General features: G+C 39.9%; 2 protein-coding genes across 2 annotated transcripts; one reads left to right on the top strand and one right to left on the bottom strand.

Moving 5' to 3' along the window:
- The first annotated feature begins 902 nt into the window (after positions 1-902).
- LOC133735264 (laccase-14-like) lies at positions 903-3,745 on the top strand. Its single transcript, XM_062162667.1, has 7 exons — positions 903-1,106; positions 1,277-1,428; positions 1,545-1,789; positions 1,913-2,044; positions 2,185-2,791; positions 2,882-3,243; positions 3,328-3,745. The coding sequence occupies exons 1-7, from the start codon at positions 1,017-1,019 to the stop codon at positions 3,516-3,518; spliced, it is 1,779 nt and encodes a 592-aa protein (XP_062018651.1). The 5' UTR covers positions 903-1,016; the 3' UTR covers positions 3,519-3,745.
- Positions 3,746-6,528: 2,783 nt separating this feature from the next.
- LOC133739685 (calcium uniporter protein 4, mitochondrial) lies at positions 6,529-8,520 on the bottom strand. Its single transcript, XM_062167463.1, has 2 exons — positions 7,898-8,520; positions 6,529-7,228 (listed from the first exon to the last, which is right to left on the bottom strand). Exons 1-2 carry the CDS (start codon positions 8,471-8,473, stop codon positions 6,755-6,757), a joined length of 1,050 nt encoding a protein of 349 aa, XP_062023447.1. The 5' UTR covers positions 8,474-8,520; the 3' UTR covers positions 6,529-6,754.
- Between the last annotated feature and the right edge of the window lie 8,945 nt (positions 8,521-17,465).

Consider the following 17,465-nt stretch of genomic DNA (forward strand, 5'->3'; position numbering starts at 1 on the left):
GGTCCTAATGTATAGATCACCTCTGCAAAATTTCAGCCAAATTGGTGATCGTTAAGGCATCCAAAACTGCAATTTACAACAATGTACAACGAACGGTTCCGGTTCGGCAGATTCGGTTCGTTCGTGTAAATTGCAGTTTTTGATACCTTAACGATCACCAATTTGGCTGAAATTTTGCAGAGTTGATCTATACATTAGGACCTAAAAACTAAACGGTTAAGATGTGAAAATATGATCGAAAAGTGGGTCAAAACTGGAAATCCGTACCTTTTTTCTTAGGTGCGGATATCCGCACCTGAGCAAAGTTATATATTATATATATATATATATATATATAAAAAGCAGTAAGAAAACAATCTCTTTCGCTCCCTGGCCTCATGAAAACAATAGGGCTCCCTCCCGGTCACGCACACAATTAAATTGTCATAAAGTATTTGGGATGTATGTTCACATGCATATAAAGTTGTCGAGCTAGGACCACTCACTGTATTGAGTTTCAACATCGATCAATGACTCATCAATCTCTATGACTCACATTCTGGTATTGATGATTTGATTCTATTCTTATCTGATTTTCAGCATTTTCATTTTCTTGATCTTCATTTATGGACGTAGAAAGTTTAGTTTTTGGACCTTCTGGTGGGATTTTCTGGGAAAGTTTTTCAGTTGGGAAAGAAACTGATATTCCTTGGCCAAAATGAAAAAAACTGAGCTTTTCATTTTATTTTTGAGACTGACATACCTATGTATGAAGTTCGGTTAAAATGCAAAGTCTGTCACTAACAGCATGTCAATAATTTTTTTAAAATAAAATTCTGATAGTTTGTTAAAATTGAATCTTGTTAATGCACATTCATTACGTACGTACTTCAAAATTAATATAAATAGTTGTCAATGTAGAAAACAAGTATAGCGAGTTAGCGACAGTCCATATATACATGCATTACATTGTGATCTTCCTTACTTCACCAATCGAAGAGTCGAGTAACAACGATTAAACAGTAGTAGTTACGATAATGTCGCCACGGATTCTAGTCTTTGCTATTCTTATGCTGCCCTTCTTCGTCTCTCTGGCTCTTGCCGAAGTGCATTACTATGATTTTGTAGTAAGTCTTTTTTTCTTAATTAGTTCCCACTTCTGCTATTCTATTCTTGTGTTCTAGCTCAGTTATCATTCCAGATACACATCGATGCAGAAGCTCGCAACCTTTCTAATTGGGAATCAGTATTTTTATGTTCTAAATTCGCTGTCTCTTGGTGAATTTCAATTATTTAGGTAAAGGAGGTAAACTTCACCAGATTATGTGAAAATAAGCTCATGTTGGTTGTTAACGAAAGTTATCCAGGTCCAGCAATCCGAGCTCGCAAAGGGGATACAGTATACGTTAATGTTTACAATGAAGGATTTTATGGCTTCACTATTCATTGGTAATTAATTATTTATGTCTACGGTCTACCCCTTGTCGACCCTCCTCGATCTCATACAATGTACTCTACTTCTACCCACACTTTCAGAAACGTTTATATCTCTTATATGTGTTCAGGCATGGAGTAAAGCAGCCAAGAAACCCGTGGTTTGATGGCCCTGAGTATGTGACACAGTGTCCAATTGCACCCGGTACAAATTTCACTTATCAAGTGCAATTGACTAAGGAAGAAGGAACCGTATGGTGGCATGCTCATAGTGACTGGACAAGAGCCAGTGTTCACGGTGCTATTGTAGTTTTGCCTGCTCTTGGTACCACGTTTCCATTTCCTGAGCCGGATGAAGAGGAGATCATTGTTTTCGGTATAACTATATTTGTGAACTGTACATTGTATGGTCAGAAAAAGTTGTTTGAGTTCTTACTATGCAGTAACTAATTACAAGCACACATATATATAACACACACACACACACACCAAATTGCAGGATCTTGGTACCTGGGAAATTTGAGAGAACGAGTTGAGGAATCTTTGCAGCCTGGAAGTACCGAGACTCTACCACAGTCAGATGCTTACACCATCAATGGCCAACCCGGCGATTTTCTTCCATGCTCCATAAGTACGTATATGTTAAACTCTAAACAGTAGTAATATATAACTAAAGGTGTCTCATGAATGTTGATAATCTATCTGCGAGGAGCTAGCTAGTTATAATAACTTGGTGAATAATGAATTTCCACATTGCATGCTCTTATGCAGATACAACATGGCGTCGTAGGGTGGACTACGGCAAGACTTATCTTCTTCGCCTGGTGAATGCTAACATCGATGCAGAGTTTTTCTTTGCAATTGCTGAGCACAACCTCACTGTGGTTGGACTGGACGGAGCCTACACAAAACCCATCAATACCAGATACATAGTGGTAACTCCTGGACAAACAATGGATGTATTGCTGAATGCAAATTCTACTCCGGGGCTCTATTACATGGCTGGTAGACAATACCTTAGTACTACATCCGACACCGGCTTCGACCATATGAATGCTACTGCAATCCTTCAATATAATGGCAACTATACCACAACCGACGCTCCTTTATTTCCCGAGCACCTTCCCATGTACATGTCCCAAGCAGAAGCGTTCAATTTCACCAATAAGATTAGAAGCTTAGCCACACCAGAATATCCCGTTAATGTCCCGAAGGAGAGTGAAGTTACTACACGAATGTTCATAACAGCTTCCATGAACTCTCTTTACTGTGCTCCAGATTTAGGCCCCACCTGCTTAAACATAAGCTTTGCTACAAGCGTCAATAACATCAGCTGGGTCAATCCAACTACAGACTCTATCTTGCAAGCCTACTACAAGTAAGATTTGTAACCATTGATTATGAACCAGATGGAACCTAGCTAGCTTGTTATAGTTTTAATTCATTTGAACATAAATTTTCATTGCAGGAACATAAGCAATCCGATTTACGAAACAGATTTTCCAGACGAGCCGCCTACTTATTATAACTTCACAGATGGAGGGACGACGCTTTCTACAGTGTTGACGATCCAAGGTACAAAGGTTAAGGTGCTAGACTATAATGAAACTGTTGAGATTGTGTTCCAAGGGACTAATGTGATGGGAGGCGCCGTGAATCATCCAATGCATTTGCATGGACATAGTTTCTACGTGCTAGGATTTGGTTTCGGATCCTTTGACCCGTTGAAGGACCCTAAAGGCTATAATTTGGTCGATCCTCCTTATGTGGCTACATTCGTTACTCCAAAAAATGGATGGCTAACAATAAGATTTGTAGCTGATAATCCTGGTACGTATTGATGATCTACACCTTCCCAAGTTAATTAGCACCCTCCCAATCTATCTATTACTTATTATTTGGTTTTTGTTGTAGGCGTGTGGTTTTGGCATTGTCATGTAGAGAGACATATGACATGGGGTATGGAGGCCGCTTTTATAATCAAGGACGGAGGCACAGCTGAGACTAGTATGCTACCCCCACCAGCTCAAATGCCTTCCTGTGATGTTCCATTGGATTCTGCTATCAAAAATTACGAGGCCTTGATTGAGAAGCAAATTGAGTAAACTTATGTAGCTATTCATTACCTACCGTTTCCTAGCTAGTAATACTAAATATTGTTCCATTAAATTGGTCATCGGATCTTTGTAATGTTCCATTGAAGTTTTTGTATCTCAGAGATGTGGAGGATGAACAGACTTGGTATCTTCTATCTAATTATAATATATCTTCGATACCCTTGGTTAATGTGACTGTATTCATCTCATATTTTTGGATTTTGTGATGTCCTGAATCCTGATGGTAGATATTTGATCTTGTTTATTCGATTTTTATCAAACTTATAAGTATGTAAAATGGTTGTTGCATTGACTTGACAATCAAACATATATCGATCTCTCCATTTGAAATGTACGTGGACTGGGGACCTTTCTGTGGAATTATTAATTTGGAAAGGGAAGCATTTGCTTTTGGCCAAAAACTTCAGCGTCAACTCAAACACCTTACTGAAAGACTTGATCAAGAATGAATGAATGATTAGACAACTTTTTTATCTTCTTGGCTTTATTCATCTGTGTTGAGGATCAGATTGATTAGACCACTTTGAAACTCCATAACGGTGAGGCGTGGGAAAGAATTTTGATAATATGGTGATTGATTCTTGAAACTGATTACGAGTTCAGAGTGCTCTTCCTATCTAATTAAGTTCCTTATCATATCTGGGAGCTCTTTCTCTATTGAAGAACATCTGGAAATACATATCAAGCAGAGTGAAGGTGGTGAACTGGCTTGTAGTGCAAGCTTAAAAACTTAAAAGGGGATGGATTGTCAAAATTGTCCATTCTCTCTCTTCTGTTCTGGGAGTTTTGTGTACTTAGTTAGTATTATAGTTTTGTTCAAGGCAGTTGATATTGGTCCGCAACTTTATACCACTTTCTTACTTAGAAGCTGGTGTGGCTGATGCTCATCTTTCAAAATCTAACGCTTTTTCACTTTTCAAATGGTTTGTGGCTCTAGAGCTAGTCAAGTTATATAACATCTGTAATCTCGGGCCGTGAATAACTGCCTGGCTAGCTTGAAACATTATGCATCATATAGTTTAATCAATTGGGAGATTTAGGAGAAATGGAAAGCATTTTCTTTTGGCGAAGAACTTCAGCTTCAACTCGGAGGAAAAAACGAATGGCACATTCATGGCTAGCTTCGGGCTCATGCAGACTGGTAGTACTCGTTTGATTCGATGATTTTATGATAGAAGAACTTATTAGGGAGGCCATAAGTAGACTCTTCTATGGACCCCGGCCAGAAACTATGCTTTGCTTCTACACTAGTACCACCATATATTCGTGTGAAATTGCAATTTTTCTGTACCAACCTTCTTCATTTTCTGGAATTTAAATTTTCCGTACGTGTTGAATGGAAGCTATAAGAAAACAATTTCACTTATTCAAACGTCTATGATCAAATCACACTACATTATTGAGGATCGATCAGAAAATTTTGCCAGTCCTATTATGAACTGTGGTCCTAAATTTAGCCGATCCTATTATGAAAATCACACTAACTAGCTAGTACTACTACAGTATAGTAGTCCTAGTATGATCTCTGGTCCTATTATTTGTCATATACTTAAAGCCAAAACCGATTTACTTGTATATATTGGGAGTTGACTGGAACTCCAGAAGATACTTACTCTTCATGTTAACTAACTTGCAGATTTTTTACTTATGAAAGTCTGTTGGAACAACTAGCTACTTGAGAAAAACAAGTGCTTGAATGCAACGTGTCATGGGGCATGGGGCATCAGAAACGAAATCCTTAATTAATAAAAAAAATTCTTTGTCATTTTTGCCCTTCTGCTTCTCCATTCTCTCTCCTCTTCTGCGAATTCTTTTTCTTCTCTCGCATCAAACCCATTAAAGCACCAGAGACTTGTATCACAAAATAGTAGGTTCTTGCTTCTAGTCTAGATGCTCAAATCCTGGATTTGAAAAATCATCAATTTTCCATCTTCATGTCATAATTAACTTTAGCAGATCCCACAAAATAAAGCAAAGATTCATGTCCTATTTCGTCATGTATCCATGATCTATGATCCATATCCTAATTCGACACTGGTCGTCGGACGTCGAAGGCCGTTGAGCACAGTGTTGGCGTAGGACCGTAGGTGTTGCCGGTGGAGCTCCGGTTTACCGACAGAGAAATCAGATCCCAGATCTGTTCTCTCTCCTTTCGGGCTTTCTCTCTCCTTAATGAATTTGATGAACCCAGAGCATGATTGTGTTGTTTTTCCAGAAGAGGAGATGATCGATGAAGAAACTGTAACCAAAAAGAGAAGAAGAGAGAGAATGGCATAAGGGCAAAAGTGACAAAGAGTAAAAAATGCATTTTTTAATAAAACTACTCTATTTCTGCAGCCACATGACACGTGGCAGTGTGGTGTTATATAGGTCCTTTGTATGCAGTGTGTGTATAAATATTAAATACGAGTGTTCTGTATCCGGTGCTGACAGTCCAAGCGACAAAGGTGAAGGTGCTGGATTACAACGAATCAATTGAGATTGTGTTTCAAGGACCTAATGTTTTAAGAGGTTCCATCAACCATCCAATACATTTGCATGGGCATAGCTTCTATATGTGGTAGGATATGGTTTTGGAATTTTGACATTCACTTGGGTTATGAATTCTGCTCTTACTTATTGTGGTAGGCACTGCTGAGACTGGCGTGCTCGACCCTCCAGCTTATATGCCTCCCTGTACTATTCCCTTGGATTCTCGAATTCACAGTTATGCAAATGGAGCGAACATAACTTGACAAATCTACGAGATAATTCTGATGCATGTTTATGCTATTATATTTATATAGATTTGGCCACCATTATTTTGGTTTGACTCACAATAACCTTATAAAAAGAGTACTTGAGTTGAGGACCATTAAACGGAAAATTTTTACTTTAAGTTTCAGCTAGTAACATTAATCTTTCGTTGGATCAGTGTAATTTTATTTACTGTACGGTCTAATAGATGAGAACTGGATCATTTCAAAGGATCTCAATTCCCATTACAAACCTATAGTTTTCGTAAGGGCTTCAAACCTTTCCATTTGATGTGTATAACAAATACCGTGCATGTCATATGTTCAATTCGTACTAGCATCATGGAGATAAGAGATTTGCAAACGAAACAACTGGTTGTCTTTTGATAAACGACCAATATTGCAACCAAGATTCTCTTCTACTTTCTTGTATGTGCTAAAGATTATTAACTAATTAGCTAGAGTCTTCTAGGACATAAACACCACTCATCATCGATGTAAAGCACCAACAAGGGTTGTTTCTACATAATCTAAAGACGCCAGTTGATCGGAATTCGGATAAAACACTTTCCGGAGCTGGTTGTACTTTCGAACATCAAAGTTATAGATCTCCATGAGCCGTTGCTGCTTGGTCTTAAAACGGCGTTGGAAGAACCCTTGGAAAGTGGGCTCTGTGGATGTCCTGAGGAAAAAGCCGTAGCCCAGAGCAAAGTAGATGGAGGTCACAAAGAAGCAAATGGGCTCCATCACATCCCAACTTAGCTCCCAAAAGGTGAGCCTTATGGCACCAAGTGTCTGGAGTAGTATAAAACCCAGCCCACCGTAGAGTTCACCTTGCACCAAGGCCCTGGCCCTTTGGTCTATTACCTTCTTTTGCTTCTCTAGCTGGTCCAGTTCTCTCCTCCTTGGATCGTTTGGCAGGCCCATGGTTTGAGAAATTATGCTCTCCATTGATTTTGCAACCTGTAAGATTAGAGGGACATAAGTTAGACCTAATCAAAACTAGAAATAAACTTCAATTGGACAGTAGTAAAACTTGGCATTTTCAACCACCAGTTGCACCCAAAACATATGAAGCAATAATCTCGTTTTCTAACACATGAAACGGACATGTCACCTGACACGAGCTAAACTACCCTAAAGATTCTCCCAAAGATCGGCATGTTTTGAGGCCTCTTTTGCCAAATTAAGGTCCTAGCTCATGGACAACTCACTAGGACATGCAAACCCATGGACGCGTGTCACACCGTTACACCCTAGAGATCAGAGCGCATGGAAATCAAACTCACACACTTTTTTTTTTTTTTTTTTTGTCTTGGTCAAGAAACTCGCACCAACCTCGTGGGGTGATGAAATTTGAAACCCAAAAAACTCCACAACTCCACAGTTTTTGGGGGCAAAACAGATTTCGCTGTAGGAAATCCCAGTTGCCAAGGGCCACAGCAACAAGGTTAATTCGGTAATATATTTTGAAAAATTCTACTATACACATGATGTAATGATCATATGTAAGCCATAAATAGATGAGAGAAAGAGACTAATTATAACTTAATCATCTATGTAATACTACAGTGGAACTCCCAGTATAATTATTGAAAAACAAAAAAAGAGAGATAAAATGTTATCAATTACCTGCTCGGGCCGGAGAAACACAACATTTCCGAGAACGATGACGTTGCCGGACTCATCGAGAAGCTTCGCAAACTCAGCTGCTTGTTCTTCGCTCTCGCAACCTTCCACGCAGATCCGGCGGAACTCCGAATACGAAACGGAGCTCTCCGGAACCTCTCTCAGCTTCGCCTTCAGCTTCTCCACCTGCGACAGCCTCATAATCTTCCGCACATCGCTGACGGAGATTCCGTAAAACGACTCGTCAGCGGTGGCCGGATCCGGCGGCGGAGGGCTGAGTCCGGCGAGCCGGAGCCGATCTCCGTTCCTGTTCACACCTTTGATCTTTTCACGGAGCTTCTCTCCGACAGGCAGGGAGAGGAACTCCGGGATCCTGGTGGCTGAGTGGTGGAAGAATCGCCGGAAAAAGCCTTTCTCGGCGGGCTCCGATGAGGTGAGATACTCCCTGTGAAAGTTTGCCTGGGCTGCATTAGGTGGAACAATGGTTTGGTGCCCTAGAACGACCACGGAGAATGGTGTCAGTGACGTCACTCTGACGGCGTCGAGTGAACGCTTGGCTAGCGCTTTTCTGAGCGCCATTTATGAGTGAGAGAGTGAGGGAGAGCTCCGATAACTGAGGGTCTCGATGGGCGTGTATGAATGACTCTTTGAGGTGAGTTGTTCGTATATATAGCTATAGGGGTCCAAAGCAGGCGGAACTTGAGCTCAATTTTTTATTATTTTTTTTTTTTATTCCCAAGTTTTGAGCAGAATCTGTGGTTATTCTCAAAGTACGCACAGAGGATACTTTTTTGTGTAATTTTTTTTTTTTTTTTTTTTGGCAAGCTTTTTTGTGTAATTTCAGGGAGCAAGTTGGGGGGAAATCTAATCTAATGATGTTAAAGTAAGAGATTCGAGGGAATAAAATATAGGTACAAAATCACCCACTTTTACCTATGGGTGAAAATATCTCATTCTATTTTAATCTAATTGAAATCAACGAGTTAATAATTATTAGTCAAACATTTTATTTTCTTCTATCATTTTTGTAGTAGACTCAATTCAGATTTGAGATGAGTTTTGTTCAACCATGGTCTGTAATATAGACTATAAACCTTCTATTGGAGAAAGCCTTACAAATCCACGATAGTTCAATATTATACCTTCGAATAACTTGTGCATTAGTGGAGCTTGACTAAGTATTCTTGTTCCTATGCAAAAAATGCCTAGCAGAGCTCTGCTAGGGTTTGGAGCGCGGCGGTGTCTCTGCACCATTCTCCATCCTCGATGGCGTACTGTCTAGATATCTTCTTCGATAACGGGTAAATCAAGGCCGGCTTATGTCGTGTCTTCATCTTTGCAGAGGTTATCTCTGCGTTCCCGTTGTTGGAAACCGGTGATTTCCGATCGTGGCTGGTGACTTATCAGGCTGATTCGGTGTCTCGAGATGCTGGGAAGGTCAATGCTCATGGCGGAGGCTGGCTGGGTGGACCTTTTGTCTCAGACGGCGGTGGGTTGAAGGCTGGATAGGGTTTTGCCTTTGCGGGGTGGTGGTTTGAATGGCGCTGACCTTTCTTGGCTGGTGTTTTCTGGTTCGAGGGTGGCTAAAGTGTCCCCCGATCTTGAAGATGTGGTTGAGTCTCAGTCTGGCCTCATTGGAAGCGGTGTTGCACAAGGCCGATGATGCTTCTGTGGAGTTGTTCTTCCCCTAATGGGGACTCAAGTGCCATGGTCCCCTGCTCTAGATGGTGTTGGTAGGAACGCTGGTAGCAGTATGTGCGGCGGTAGAAGTGGCAGGCACGGTGTCAGTAGCTTTTGCAGCAGTGCTGATCCTATATGCGGCGGCTCAGATGCTAGGGCGTCAAGGCTGAGTGTTCGGGCCCCAAACAGCAAGTTGGGCCTGATGTGGGCTCATTTGGGTCTTGTTTTATTATTTTTTATTTTTCTTTTAGAAGTGGGCTTCCTCATTTTGTATGAGGAGGCTTTACTTTTTGTTCTGTCTACTTGAGTAGAAAAGATCACAAAGTAAAGAGAGACCACGTTGGGCCCGATTCTTCGAGGCGTTATTTTTATTCCTCGGGGCTCTACTTTTCTTTGTTTGTGCTTATTCCTAGAAGGTGGGTGTACTAGGAGATTACTAGTTTGGTTTGCTCTTTTAGTTAGGGTTGGCTCTGTAGTAGTTTCTACGGAACAGTTCTTTCTATCGTCCCCATAGGGGGGATCGTTTTTGTACTGCTTGATGAGCTGCAAAATGGATAACCTCTTCTATTCAAAAAATATTTTATTTTCTTTGATGGAAAAAAATTACACGATATTAGGAATATAGAATTTTGGGGAGGTTACCAAAGGTTGGTTATGTATATGCCTCTCATTAGTGCTAATTTGTTTGCCACATTTAGAACAAATATGCGTTACTTCGATCGCTTACTAAAAACAAAGTATATGCCTATATGGCCATAGTTTACTTAACCAAGAATTTTTATAAAAATTAACTTGGTTATCTGTGACATATTTCACAAAATAGAAAATCAATTGTGATGCTTGTTACAGTGAGAAGAAATGGAGTAGCAGGTTTCGTGGGAGCTATTATAAGACCATCTCCAACGGAGTGGTCATTTGCCATCTGGAATGCTTAACGATAATAAAAGACCTCTGATATCACCCCAACCCATATGTCTAATCTGACGTGGAAATAACATCTTCACTTCATCTGTCAAATTTGACAGAGGCAAACTCACCTGTCTTTTATTTTTTTATTGTTTCTCTCTCCTTCTTTCTCTTTCTTTTCTCCCTCTTTTCTTCTCCTCTACCTCTATCGTTCTTCCTACCCAAACCAAAACCTTCAGATTCCTACCCAGATCTCTTCTCACCACGAATAGCTCCTTCTCACCATGAATAGACCAAAACCTCTATATCCCCAACCTCACCACGAGTAGTTCCTTCTCACCATGGATGAGTTTGATTTCGACTAGAAAATCAGAACAGAATAACAAGCAGACCAAAACTCTCTCTCTTTCATCTTACCCAGAGTCCCAGACCAAAGCAACTCATTCATGAATCCTTCTTGTCTGGATTACGCAGAAAATCATATATCAGATCTTATTTTCTTTCTATATTTCTGGCTTTCTAAGCCTTTGCCCTCTTTCTAATGAAAGAAGATGGAAACAAAACGGTGAGAGGGTAAATATTTGTCTCAGTGATTTGAAGATGGTGGGTGGTATGTTTTAGGTAGAAAATCTCAACATTTGATTATAGAAAGAAAGATTGATTAATGGGTTGGGTGCCACTTGATTACAGAGAGAAAGAAAAGAAAGAAGATGAGAAACAGAAGAAGCAGAGATAGAGATGAGGATGCCCGATCTATTTGCAATTTTATTTTGATAAAAAAAATTAATTCTACAAGCCAAAAAAAAAAAGAAAAAAGAATATATTAAAGGGTTTATTACATATAAGTACATATTTGAATGTTTTTTTTGTCATAAGGCCACCAACTAGTTTTTTCCCTCATAAGGCCACTAGATTAAAAAATGTGTTATATTTTGGATATTAAAAACCAACATATTTACATAAATGCCACTATAGTAAAAAGTTAACAATCATTCTCTCTCTCATCTCCGGCAAGGTCTCCAACCAACTTTGGCGGGTCTCTGGCCGACCTCCGGCCAACTCCGGCGGACCTCCGGCCAACTTCCGGCCGACCTCCGGCCAACTTCCGGCCGACCTCCGGCTACCACAAAAGCTACTGTCACTAACACCAAAAGCTACTGTCGCCAGCAACAAAAGCTACTCTTGTGAGATTTCCGGCAATCTCCGGCGATGTCAAAAAAGCTACTGTCACTAACAACAAAAGCTACTATTACCAACAAAATCTACTATCACTAGCAACAAAAGCTACTCCGGTGAGATTTCCCGCGATTTCACAAAAGCTACTGTCACCAGTAACAAAAACTACTGTCACCAACAAAAGCTACACTCTTCAAAACCAAAAGCTACTATCACCAACACCAAAAGCTACGCTCACCAACAATAAACGCTACCGTCACCAACACCAGAAAGTTACACTCACCAGTAAGAAAATCTACTCTCGCATCACCAAAACTTACTCTCACCAAAACTCTGCAAGAACAAAGATACAACAAAATATTAGTATTTGAAATAAAAACTAAAAACAACAATGTATCACTGCGCCGCAAACGTGGCACTCTTTATCAATTAGATAATGATAATGATAATAATAATAATAATAATAAGCAATCTAAAAAGCTACTGTCATAAATACAGAATGTTACTATAACATACATACAAAGCTACTTTGATCAGTAATAAAAAGCTACTAACACAGATACAGAAGGCTACTATAAAACACGTATAAAGCTACTACACCATTAATAAAAAACAACTAACATAGGTATATAAAGCTACTATAACACGTACAAAACTACTGAACCAGTAATAAAAAACTACATAGGTACTGCAATTTCAAGCTACTGGACCATCAATCAATACGTTATGCAATTTTAAGCTACTGGACCATCAATCAATACGTTCTGCAATTTCAAGCATTTAACAACTTCTAACACCATAAACAACATCAAGTTCGTTCATAGCCCAGGGAATTCAATTCCTTCAAATCAATTACCAAAAAACACAAACAACTCAAATCCTCAAGATAAAGAATTAACCAAATCATACGGCCAATAATAAAAATCTAAGGCGACGAAACTTTGCAGAAAATTACAAGATCTGAAACAAAAAAGAAAACAAAAAATTACCTAGAGCAAGCGGTTGCCGGAAAGCATCCTGGTCGGTGTTTCGGAGCGGAAAATCGTTGTGAAAGGTTAAGCGGGGACGGCGGCGGTGGAGGCATGAGACTCGTCGGAGCTGTTGCTGGATGATGTATCGATGACGGTGACGGGAATACGATCGGAGGAAGTGAGCAGATTTTTGAAGAAGAAGCACAGGCCTAACCGATCTCGGAGCGACTCCAATTTGCGCCAAGTCGGCGACGGCGAAATCTTGCAGATCGAGTACAAAGCACAGCCCAACCATTTCTGTTCTTCTTCGTCATCACTGCAGGAGAATCGGTCACCGGCGACATGAGAGCGACATCGAGATGCTTCAATTCAACAAGCGCCTCCCCTGTGCTTGGTACGCTGAGACCTCTCGCCGTTCCCCTGTGCTTTGATGAAGGCCGTAGTCATCTTGGCCGCCGTTGCCGGAAGCCAGAAAAACAAAAGCGACGAGTTTTGTCGGAGGACGAAGAGGAAGAGAGAGGGCTTCCTCGGGAGAGTCGCAGAGAGAGAGAGGTTAATCTGATACCAGGCGGTTAGTCTTCTTAGGTAGAAGGGTAAAATGGACAGAGAAAAAAAAATTTAAAGAGGCAAGTGGCCTTATGTGCACAAAACAATTTAGGTGGCCTTATGACTAATATAAGTCTCAAAGTGACACTTCTTTGTAATTTTCTATATATTAAAATAACAAATAATTTTGACATATTGGTTGGAGTAAGATTAGCATAAAAATGAAAGTTGCCATGTCACATGTCAAATTTGAATTTGACACAAGCCAAAAGAAATATCCATTGGAGATGCTCTAAGAGTATCTTTAGTGGATATATCTTTTGCCACGTGGAGACCCAACAACTATAATTGATAGTTGAAAAACACCTCCAACCGAGATGTTATATGCTACATGGATGACAAATTGAAACCAAACTGTCAAATTTGATATATACATCGGTCTTTTCTTTCTAATATCTCTCTCTCTCTCTAGAGAGATGCGGAAAGTACGTGGCAGAGTGAATGAATCTGTTAGCAGAGATACGCCCAGAAGACCACAACCAAAATAGAGAAGAAAGAGGAGGAAGAAGATAAGATAGAGATAAAAACTAATGAAGTAATTTGAATATTTAACACATGGGTTGGAGGAGAAATTTTAGTAAAATGTTAATTGTCACATTAGCCTTCTAATTTAAATATGATACAAGTCATTTGATATCTCTATTGGAGATGCTCTGAGGTGAAACCAAAAGAGATGAAACGTGAGCCTTCTACTCCTTTGTCCTCTGCTTCTGATGGTAACCCAATCTCTTCGGAGAAGGGGAAAGAGAAAATTTAGAAAGTTTTGTTCTTGTTTAGACTACCATGCTGTGTGGCAGACTCTGATATGAGGGAATGTTGCTAAGTACAACAATTGCATGTATCGGTGAGAGTCATTTTGTTGGAGTTGTGTAGTAAGTTGAAACAAGTTTTTGTTTTGCTTTTGGTTTGTTTATTTCTAATTTAATAATTGCGCGGTGAATTCTATAATAGATATTATTTGCAGAAGCAATTTTCCCACTAAAAACCTTAGCCGCTCCCAAAAACCCTAGCCTTTTCTTCACGACATCTCAACCTTCCTCACTGCAAGCATGTCATCCATCGAGGATGTTACGACAAGCTTTGCTGCTTCGCTCGCTCTTGCGGGCTCTGATGTTTTCGACATCTCTCACCTAAATGATGGAGGCAACGTATCCAATACCCAGGCTTTTCTTCGAGCCAAGCCTTTGACGAAGAAGAAACATGAAGCTGTGGACCTTCAACGCCACTTCCGGCGAATTTGGGTCCTTGATGGAGGCTTAAAAGTGCAAGCCAGCATGCAGGGCAGGTTTGTTTTCTCCTTTGACCTGAAGAGAGGTCGAAACCAAGTTATCAAGGGAGGACCATGGTACTTTAGTAGATCTCCTGTACTGCTGCAACAATACGATGGGCTTGCGGATCCGTTGGAGTTATCCATGAATCATCTCTTCTTCTGGATAAGGATTTAAGGTATTCCGCCTGCCCTAGAGAATAGGAAAACTATTATGAATGTCACTTCGATTGCAGGCAAGTATCTGGATTTTGATCAGAAGCTATTTGATCACAAAGGCCTGATTAGGCTTCATGTAGCACATGCTATATCCCAACCCTTCTTTCTGAAACGTACACTGAAACTGATCCCTGGTGTGGTGAAGGAAATAACATATTTCTTTGAGAATTTGCATGGAAAGTGCAGGGATTGTAATCTGATTATTCATGAACAGGATGAATGCCATCTTGGGGCTACACCGAAGCAGCAGACTAACACTGAAGCACAGGTTGCAATTGGGACCTCTCTAGCATCTCACTTTCCAGGCCTCTCTGATCTTCGCTTTCAAAATGGAACCTTTCGGTTCCATGGAGTTCAGGCCCCCATACTGCCATCTATTGCTCGAAATCTGTTTGGTGCTCCCTCTGCACACAAACCTCGACGTCCAAATGTCATTAGGAATGAAGATGTCAGGCCTAAAGCGGCAAATACTGTGCTAGCTTGACCTCCTACTGAAACAGACCAAGTTGCGGTCAAGAGAGGACATCCATCCTCACCATTCACATCCCCTAAAAAGCTGAAACTTCTTTTTGGAGAAAGTAGCTAGGCTACAAGCACATCTATGCTCCAAAAGAAGCTGAAGGTGCCGGAATTCCACACCAAATTCTCTGCCAAGTCTCTTGGCCTGATTGAGGCTCCAGGAGGAATCTTGATTCCTAATGAAGGACCTATACAAAAAGAAGACACTCAGCTGATAAAGAAGAAGAAAGGAAGGCTTCTAGGATCAAAAAACAAGAACCCGTCCAAGAGTAAGAAAGTGACTGTTGAAGATGTGCTGAGTGTCATCTGCCCTAGCAAACCTCCAAGCCCTAGTGTTAAGGGCAAGGAGAAAATTTAGTTTTTTATTTCCATTTGAACACTGCCTATTTACTGGTCATTGGTAAAATAGTTTATAGGCTTTCTTTGAATTAGTGAGCATGAGTACCGTAAATGATTGGACCTAATCTATGTATCGCTGTGGTTTTCCCACAAACTCTTTATTTACCCAGATATGGTAGATGAATGATATGTAATGGTCTTTTCTGATCTGAGTAATATTAATATATCGAGATGATATTATTCAAAAAAAAATAATAGATATTATTTGCTAGAACTTTGTACCCGTTTAGGTCTTGTAGGTATTACAATTTATTGTTGTGAGGACTTTAATTTTGATATATTTATTTTTCTGATAGTGACTGTGAAGGGGATCGAATATATATTATTCATTCCCCTAAAAAAAAACTGTGGCATATACCCATAGATCCATATCGGACGGTGAGCAAGCCGGGAGTGCTTGTAACGTTGCAAGCCATGCAAATTAGCCGATGACGTTATAGAATTGACGTTATGGTAAGGTTAATAATCTTAATGAAAAACGCCTACATATACACAGGCATGCATTAACTACATAGCACCCGGCCAGTTTGATATGGATTGAAGAAGAGAGTGATGACAGCCAGTCAGATCTCAGATGTCACTGGAAATTAAGCTTAGCTTTCTGTGCTGCATGCATGTTAGCCTAGTGGCTTTGTCCTCAGTCCTGCTCAGTCCTCAGTACTGTGCATGTCTGCCATTTGCCTTTGTAGTTCGAGCCTTCTACTCCAAGGTGTTCGCTGTCTTCATCTTCCTTGCTTCAGAAAACGACATGCAGCCGGAGTTGCATAGTTACATACACGTACTCTTCACCAGTGATAATATTTCCAAATGACTGTTTTAGAAATTAATTGATTTTTTTTGTAATTAAGTGAGCAACTCTTGTTTGACCCTTATCATGATCAGGAGCAAGGTCACTTGGCTCCTTAAAATAGGATTAGCATAATACATGTCTCGCCTATAATTCATTCTCCAATAAGAGAGTAATTGAGGAAAAATATGAAACTTTCAACTATAAGTAGGTTAGATGGAACTTGAATGATATTATATTATGGAAATAGATCAATGATCTTCAAATCTTCAAAGATGTGTATAACATTTCATATATGGCTAGAAACAAATTATTACTATCTTTTTAAAAATAGTGAGTATCTCAAACAACTTCATAATTTATATCTTTTTAATTGAAAAAGATAATATCCTAATATTGTATTTCAGCAAGTAGTACCAAAAAGATGTAACCCTAGGAGTCATCATAAAATATCGTTTACACAGTACCCTAAAAACCTATTCTACAAATAGACCTATTCTACAAATAGAATAAGAGCCAACATACCCTAAATATGCCCACCTTTTAAAGTTACACACTTTTATTATAAACAAAGACCAAAAATTTTGAAGAAATAAAGAGACAACATAGTTATTAGTTTTTGCAATCTGAGCACAAAAATTAAGTAGCAATAGGAGTAGAGGATGACTCCTCACCCTCCACTCATACAGCCAAACACTGACATGTTCCGAGAAAGTGAGGGCTCCCACAACCTTGGAATTGGGCGACGCATGCGTTGCTATATCTGTTTAATTGGTTCCGAGAGAGGGGGAAATTGAGAATCACTAAGAGTAAGATAGTCACTGAGTCTCGCTACCTGTCAAAAGAAACAAAGGTTAGGAGGAGATCGGGGTTGTCGATCTATAACCCTTTAATAGCCAAGTCAGATACCAAGATGAGATATTGACAGAGTAACAGTACGAAATGAAAATAGTAACTTATCGAGAATGGGAGTAAATGCCTCTATTTATAGCAATGTTGGGGTTTGCGTCTTGCTTGTATCTGATGTGGGAAAAGGTGTAC

This window comes from Rosa rugosa, chromosome 3, assembly GCF_958449725.1.
Source record: "Rosa rugosa chromosome 3, drRosRugo1.1, whole genome shotgun sequence".
NCBI classification, from domain to species: domain Eukaryota; kingdom Viridiplantae; phylum Streptophyta; class Magnoliopsida; order Rosales; family Rosaceae; genus Rosa; species Rosa rugosa.

What these genes read in the sequence shown, in the direction of transcription:
- LOC133739685 (XM_062167463.1), bottom strand. Translation starts at nt 8,473, where the DNA reads ATGGCGCTCAGAAAAGCGCTAGCCAAGCGTTCACTCGACGCCGTCAGA. An exon ending in TGTTTCTCCGGCCCGAGCAG is followed by an intron (nt 7,229 to 7,897) that starts GTAATTGATAAC and finishes CTAATCTTACAG; the next exon opens with GTTGCAAAATCAATGGAGAG.
- LOC133735264 (XM_062162667.1), top strand. Translation starts at nt 1,017, where the DNA reads ATGTCGCCACGGATTCTAGTCTTTGCTATTCTTATGCTGCCCTTCTTC. An exon ending in TATGGCTTCACTATTCATTG is followed by an intron (nt 1,429 to 1,544) that starts GTAATTAATTAT and finishes ATATGTGTTCAG; the next exon opens with GCATGGAGTAAAGCAGCCAA. An exon ending in ATCTTGCAAGCCTACTACAA is followed by an intron (nt 2,792 to 2,881) that starts GTAAGATTTGTA and finishes TTTTCATTGCAG; the next exon opens with GAACATAAGCAATCCGATTT.